The 8,852-nt window shown below is 36.2% G+C and overlaps 1 protein-coding gene across 1 annotated transcript; it reads left to right on the forward strand.

The window, feature by feature from the left end:
• The first annotated feature begins 559 nt into the window (after positions 1 to 559).
• LOC127867814 (uncharacterized) lies at positions 560 to 6,831 on the forward strand. Its single transcript, XM_052409283.1, has 2 exons — positions 560 to 707; positions 5,364 to 6,831. The coding sequence occupies exons 1-2, from the start codon at positions 629 to 631 to the stop codon at positions 6,524 to 6,526; spliced, it is 1,242 nt and encodes a 413-aa protein (XP_052265243.1). The 5' UTR covers positions 560 to 628; the 3' UTR covers positions 6,527 to 6,831.
• The last annotated feature ends 2,021 nt before the right edge of the window (positions 6,832 to 8,852 follow it).

Raw genomic sequence — 8,852 nt, forward strand, 5'->3', positions numbered from 1 at the left:
CCCTGGATAACCCAACGTGTTCTTGAAAATAACTTGAGATAAAATGTTTTTTTAAAAAGGAAGTGAAAACGCTGAGCAACATCTCCTAAACGAATTAAAGCCAAAATTAACAAGGTTTGATGCATTGATACTGATATTAGCAAATGAATAAACTGCTCTTTCAACTAATACAAGAACCCACCTAAAATGATTTAATTGAAATACATTTAGAATAATATTGCGTTTCACCATTCCCACGTGCAAAGAGACGAAACTATACAAACCACACGTGCTAAAGCGCCAGATCGCCAAGGATGAATGAATCAACGTGAGATTGCTCAGAATGTAGTCAAATGATCACATTTAAAAAATTTAATCAAAGTCTTTACTCATAAATGAGATATTCAAGTTTGAAAAGTGCTGCGTTAGAAAAGTGTCCAGTGATGCTCACATGCTGTACAGTTTGAAGTGTGTATCACATCAAGGTCTACATTTATCTGCGCCACTGTAAAGACATCGTGAAACAAATTGTATGCTCAAAATGAAAATCTATATTTGAAGATTGAGATTATTTAAAATAAACTCGTTTTTGCATTTTTTAAAATTAACTTCCAACTAAAAGTCACACGTATTTTGTTATCACCTCAAGATGTTGCATTACTGTGTTCGTTTACGAAAAAATATTACATTTTTCAAGGCAAAATGTTCAGGAGTTATATTCACGATAGGTAAGTGATAAATGGTCTTACATATTTCTGTTCAATTAATTTATGGATTTAATAGGTTTCAGCTAATTCATGAATTGCCAATTTTTGAGAATATATTTTCTTGCCATTTTATGTGGTATTGTTTCGGGCACATGTAAATTCGGTAACTGTATGTAAAAATTATAAAATGCAATTAATACGTTTCTTTTACAAAACAGTATAAACAACAAAGCTTTTCTTAAAGAATGTTCGCATTATACGTGGCAAAATACACTCCTATCCATATTGATAAATATGTATTGATTAGAGGAACACCCTTCTTCATCAATCCACATTGAATCTGTTATTAGTGATGTTCACTTAACAATGTTACGACTCTATCGGCCACGATTACTGTTGTCGCTTTTTTTGACAACTATTAGTGAGTTATTGATTTCGGAACATATAACATCATATCTGTTCTTATGCAAATGTTACACACTGTAATTTTAAAATATTCGATACATTCAAAATAATATGTAGTTATGTAGTAAACTTGCACAAAATATAATATTATATATTCTCCGTGCAATATCAATCTTTAGAAAATTATCTGTTTTATATTATCATGAATAAAATGATAATGCGATATCACACTGATATAAACACATCACCGTGTTATTTCATGCATTTCGACGATACATAAAGCAAACAATTGCTTATATATGATGATGACAACTTCACATTTGATAATTTCGATCATTTGTATAAGCATTTATATGCAAACGTTTTCGATTGTAATTTGTGATTAGAACATCTAAATTTAGCTTATCTTTGTGTATAGAGAACAGGTATATCTTAATACCGATATATTTTGCGGAGAGCATTTAGATTTAAAGCACATGTATCACATCGAGCAGATTCAATTGATAAGATGCGTCAATCTTGTTTTTTTAAAATTAAAAATACATTAACTTCCCAACTTTAAAGGCTACTCCAATCCGCACCAAAGCCTTATTGATTAAGAAGAGATGTTACGGAAGTAGCCCAGCTTTTTCTTATGGGCAGACTGTTATGAATATACACGGCTGCTAATCTTTGGCGCCGCCTCTCTTTTGCGACGCCTTACTAAATGAGCCAACGCTACTTCCGAGGTGGCGCTAAGGACCGAATGTTTTGAAATTTCACGGGTAATTCTTCAGGGGGAATATATTTTATATGTTTAATAACACATTTCGCATTATTTAAGAATTCGGGCAATGTAGTACAATTCAGCAAATATTAATTCATCCACAAATCTGCATAAACATACAAACACAAATCATTTGTGAACGTGAGGACCTTAATAAGTTGTGGCATGGTGGAGATTTTGTAAATCGATACCTTTTGCCTATGTCACGAGTATATTTCAAGTCGATTAGTTCGCTAACGACATCAAACGATTGCGTTCAACATATAGTAGTTGCTACATGCAAACAACATATTGGCTTCTTGCATATTTTATAGATAATTGTGCATGATTCCAAAAGAGATGGAGCCAGTGTCAAAGAGGTGGCGCTTAGGTCACGAGGATGCGCTATGAACGATACATGAATTATCAAATGACTTACATATGACCGATAATGTTCCTTTTTACTATTTATTTAAATTTTTCAACGTAAATTCTTAAATCAAAATTAATACTTAATATATACACATTCTATAAAAAAAACAAGAAGTAGATATGTTAATATATAAATAACCAACTCAATTATAAATTCAATAACCTTAAACATACATAGTTCGATATAAATCAAAAATGTGTAATATTCAATAAATCAAATAGCTCGTCTCAAATTATGTTTTCTTAAACAATTTGTTTATACAGTAACATAATTTACGAAATAATTAAAAAATATAACGTCTGCTTGAAACGATTAGTTTTGTCCCCTATTCCAATCGTTTAAGTCACTAAAAGAAAACGGTTAAAGAATCTTAATTAGGCTAAAATATGTCGTTTTTTCGTACTAACATCTGTAAAACATTGGGATAACTCCTGCTTTAATCGTTAACCTATTTTTATTACACGCAAGTTTCTTTCCAGTTTTATAGTACATTCGATGACAGAAATCTTTTAAATCTCTTTGCAACACACGTTTCTTCATAATAATGTAGACTTAACGTCTTTTTTATATTTCACTATGATCGAATTAAGAAAAAAACATCAAACACTCAACCTGGAATTTGACACAAAAAGTGTATTGTCGGCAGAGAATTTTAAAATAGATGAACATGTGCATAGGCGCCACCTCCTATCATTAGCACCAACTTCCTGGCATTGGCTCCATTTTTTTTAACAATATAGATGGATAAGATGTCAATGTTTTGTGCACGGGGCAATTTATATATGTTCAAAGCAATGGTTTGATGGTAAAGCGATTTCGGTGGGTAAATAATTTGCTCGTCACACAGACTAAATACATCGATTTTCAGTTAAAATCTTCACCATGCCACAACTTATTTAAGTCATCACGTTTCCAAAAAGGTTGTAATTTCATGTTTCTGTAAATGTACATGTGGAAGAATAAATCTTCGCTTAATCGCACTATAGTGCCCGATTTTTTAAATAATGCGAAATTTGTTGTAAGAATGATATAAAACCTACTCAACATATAGAATTATGCGTGACATTTGAAAAACATCCGGTCCTTAGCGCCATCTCGGAAGAAGCTTTGGCTCATTTATCAATGCATCGCGAAAAAGAGGTGGTACCGTGATATAGTGAGATTATTATTGACACTAAAACTACCATTCGAAGAATTTTTCTGTGCAAAACACCATGCAATCACAAGTGAATATAACAAGAAACAAATGCATTAGAGCACTTTACTTGCATTATTGCTAATATGCATATGTTTTGGTGCTGGAGATATACGTGAAGCTGTAAAGATTTTACTGTACTCCAAATTTGTCACTGTGGGCAGCCTTGGAAAACTTCAAATGTCAGAGTCAAATGTTCGCGTGTTTGACACGTCAGTGGACTATTCCAATTCGAAACAGATCTTCAAATGCGTTGATATGAGAATAGAACATCTGGCAACCATTCCGATTTGCGTTTACTACCCAACGAACGATTTCTATGTTTCAAAGGACATAATCAGCAAAGGGAGTTTCTAAGGTGAGTATATACAAGAAGTGCAAACAATATACTGCAACATAATCTCAGTCTATACTCCCTGGACAGGTTGTAACGTGGATATCTTCATGCTGGCTGTCGCCAAGTTCGGACAGGAGGTGAACGCTCTGGAAACTAACCGAACGAATCAGGAGATGGTTGCTACATCTCTTGCGAAGGGAAATCTCACAGGAAAGGTTATTTTGATCTGGAATGCTTTTTCGGACATGATAGAAGCTGTTCGATTCAAACATAAGGATGGAAACATCGGTGCCTTGCAAATAGAAAGCGGAATAAGCGCCACACATGATAGCAGGGGCGATGAAAGCTCAATGGCAATCGTGCTGGACGATTTAGTTCCGCTATTTAGGAAACGATCACTGTTTGTACAAATGGACATCGTACGGATATAAAGCCATGTCAGATGGGTAGAACTTCTTTGAGGAGGTCGACGTAAGATGTGTATTAATGGAATGGGATTTTCGTTGAACCTCAGTCAAACGTTCAAGAATTGTACAGTTCATGATAGAGAGGCGGTTTTGACCGGTTTTGTCGTTACAGAGGCTGGTTGCATTGAAAACCGAAATGCCTGGCCTAACGAATTAATGTGGATAACAGTGTCACGTAACATTATAATGAGACGGATAAAGTTTCCGATCAACATTTAGAACAGCTTCACCATCTAGAATGTGCATATATATATTTAAGTTTTTTTTTATTGTATTCTTCTTTTATTTTTACGTCAAAGTAATGTTTTTGTGATCGGCATGAGTTCATTACACATACCTTCGTCATAAGTGCCATCCTTCATGACTTTAGTCTCAAAGTATTATCTGGGCAACCATTAACTCAATGTGTTAAAATAAATAAATATTGACACGTATCATTTGAATCTGTTCTGGTATTATACTATGTGAACAAATGACAAGCATTTTTTGTTTTATGCATTTTCAAAATTAAAACCGATATGCTTTAGTGGAATTGTTCGTTGTTTTCTTATTAAACAATTATTAATGGATGGATACACAAACATCAAAATTAAATGTTGTATTTCAAGTTACTAAATAATTAATAATGACGCGGATCGGGGAAAGCTTAATTCCATTTTGCACAATGCATTAGTTTCATTGTACTAAAAGCTGAACAGCCGTGCTCGCGATCAAAAATTAAACTGGCATCAAAACACGCGGATCCGAATGAAACGGACATGTGTTTTATTTTCTTTGATTAAGCAACTGAAGTGTTTAGGATCAAACTCGGAACGCGTCAAAAATACACTATTACCTCATTCTGAATGGACATTTTTTGAAAGAAAAATTTCGGTAGTTGAGTTGAATGAGATAAAACCTTATGCAATCATGAACATAACGATTTCATCTTACATATACATAACTAATATTGACGCTCACGTTGTCACAGATTTTCCGTTTTGCAACCTCTGCAAAAAGAGAAAATACGTTGGGATGCTTGTTTTCTAAATGTCTGTGCATTCGGTTTGTTAGCGTTGATTTAAATCCTTTTTAACGTACTTGTTTGTTTTACAGTTCTTTTCATCGTGTGGTATTTCATCTATCCCAGTATCAGAATTTTGCCATGGCGTGAAGACAATCGTATACATGTCCAGCCTATGAAAGATGACAATGCAGTCACTGGATATCGAGGAACAGGTCGTCTTCAGTTCATTAACGATACGAAAATTCAATATCTCAATGATATTCCATTGCAAATGGGGTTCCAGCCTTTCATTGATGTAGAATTCCCGCACGTGGAGACTGACGTACCCAGAATACCACACAACATCCACCAAATATGGATACGTCATCATAACAATACTGAAACCGATATTGAGGTGCCTGAACAGTTTGAACAATACATGAAGACATTTCCAAAATACAATCCAAACTGGAAGTATTACTTCTGGACGCACAGGGCGTCAAGAAAGCTTCTAGAAGAAAGTCATCCCGAGTTGTTAACCTTTTATGACAGAACCTTGGTGCCGGTTCAAAAATCTGACTTGATGCGTTACGTTGTTGTCTACGAATTCGGTGGCCTTTACGCTGATTTGGACACATCATGCCTACGATCGTTGGATATAGTGACCACAAAATACGCATGCATTGTTTTACCCGAACCGTTTGAAAACGGTATTATATGGGAAAATATCCCTTACCGGATACCAAATGGAGTCTTCATGTGTCGTGCAAAACATCCCTTTCTGAAACAGGTTCTGCGGACAATATCCGAAATAAAGACCGTTGAAGCCAGGCCAACTCTTATCGGTCCACTTTTTTTCACAAGTCAGTACAGACGTTACAACAACATAAGTGACAATGACGTGTACAGAGTTAACATCATCGGCGATACCAGCAGTCCCTATTTCTACAAAGGAGAACTTCCGGAAACGCACGACGATGCTATATACATTCCGAACACGAGGTACTTTCTAGACCAACCGCATCCTTGGAACAGAGGTATCATCAAACGTGTTTGTGAAAATCCGAGTAATGCAACGCTTATTATCAAGAGAATGTGTGTCGTTTATACGAGAAGGGGCTTCAATCGTAAGCCAAGTAACTTCACTTTTCTAGAGCACGCATATACCTTTTCATTTGATTCGGAAATCGATTGGTCGAAACGGAAATATATTCCAGTGAGCAAGATCCAAAACAACGTTCAATCATACAATTGGACTGGCAGCTTTACATAAAGTACAGGTCAATTTTAAATAAGACTTGTTCAAAAGCGCTTAATATTTTCTCATCTTTAATAAGTTTTGTCTTGCTTTTTTACGAATGGCCTTACATTAGCACAGTTGCCCGTGACTAAATATTATGAGTCTGAAGACATGAGCGAAGTTTTAATGTAACATCAGGTTAAGATTCTCAAATCATCGTAAGTATGTTTTAACAGATTTAGTCGCTTATTTCATTGCATAGTGATATTGTTTTGACGTTCATGGTAATTTTCATTATACTTTTGTTCATTTACCAACTTTCATTAAAGGTAATTAATATGTTTACGACGAAGTGTTTAACAATTTATTGCAAATTGAAACTATGTTTTAATGGCCCTTAAGTGCTAAAATGTGTTCAAGGTACAACGATTGTCGAAATGATTGATTGAGTCAAACTCCCAAATAAATATCAAAATAATAATAGGCAAGTAATCGTTTTAAATATTCCTTTTATTAAAGGAATGTTTTGCATATACGTGGTCGCAGGTTTATAAACTACCAGTTTGATTGTTTATTTATACATTTAGGTGATCGCAGTTTTTATGACTTGGGAATTTAATTTTGAGTTTCTCTTAGCAGTTAAAAGTACTTACTTCGCAGACTTAGAGTTTCGTTGTTTTGTACGTACGTACGTTCATACATACATACATACATACATACATACATACATACATACATACATACATACATACATACATACATACATACATACATACATACATACATACACACACACACACACACACACACACACACCACACACACACACACACACACACACACACACACACCACACACCACACACACACACACACACACACACACACACACACACACACACACACACACACCAGCACAACACACACACACACCCACACACACACACACACACACACCACACACACCACACACACACACACATCCACACACACACACACACACACACACACACACACACACACCACACACACACACACACACACACACACCACACACACACACCCACACACACACACACACACACACACACACACACACACACACCCACACAGACAGACAGACATACAGACAGGCAGGCCCCGTCAGCCAGACGGGCCAGACTGTCAGACAGGCAGGCATGAAGGCAGGTAAGCAGGAATACCCCAGGTATACAGGCACACTCCAGGCAGGCAGGCACAGACAGGCAGGCCGAGACAGGCAGACCTAGGTAGACAGTCAGGCCGGCAGACATATATGTAGGCAGGAAGACATGCCCAGGACAGAAGTCCCACGATGACAGGGAGACAGGAAGAAAGACAGACAGACAGGCAGACAGGTAGGAAGGTCCATGCAGCCAGGCCGAGACAGGCAGGCCAAGGCAGACATACAGGTAGGCAGGCAGGAATGCTCAGGAAGTCAGTCCTAAAATGACAGGCTGGCAGGCAGAAATACAGACAAACAAGCACGCAGGAAGACAGGCTGACAGGCCGAAAAACAGACAGGTAGGCATGCAGGCCAGGCTGGCAGGCCCAGCCAAGCAGGCCCATACAGTTTATTCAGACTGATACAAAAGTAAATCGTCTTCATGCTTTAAAATGCACTGATAACACCTTTATTGTATTGTTAGATCACTTTTGGCTTTGACACTAAACGCTCCGAAAATAAAACAATCTGGGTAATTGTACCATATCCTAATTAAGTTTCTTTAAGCAATACGCTTAAACTTAACATGAAATTTAGCGGAAGACAACACTTGTTCTATATGTTAATCTTACCAAGTTAAAATACTTGGGCAACTTATTTGAGGAAGACGAAAATTACAAGAGTTTGACAGTAAGCATTGCATAAGTGTCATTGATTCATTCTGTATTAGCAACCAGATGTGATCACATTGCGGCAATCCAAACAACAACAATAAATGGCCATCATCACGTGATTGTGACATGCACTTGCAAGAGCATTAATCGAAACCAGTCATATCTCTGCGCGGAAGTTTATGTCAAGTATCGTAATTTCATCATTGCCGACACACACGTGTCTGTATTTGATCAGTGCGCAATAAATACGATCATTATGCACACGGAGATTGAAAACAATGCAATAAAGTAATAAATCATTATATCTAAGTACTATAGAAATGCATCCGTTACGTGGTACCAAGTGTTCGCAGACTTTTTGATTTTTTTAGCTTCTGTTGCCTTGACATTGTCTTGTTGTTTTGCTTTGTATTTGTTTAGATGTTTTAAACTAAAATGAGTATAATAATTATGGAAAACTGCAATACATTTAAAACACATTTCCTTTTGAATTTTTTTTAAAT

This window comes from Dreissena polymorpha, chromosome 2, assembly GCF_020536995.1.
Source record: "Dreissena polymorpha isolate Duluth1 chromosome 2, UMN_Dpol_1.0, whole genome shotgun sequence".
Classification (NCBI taxonomy): Eukaryota; Metazoa; Mollusca; class Bivalvia; order Myida; family Dreissenidae; genus Dreissena; species Dreissena polymorpha.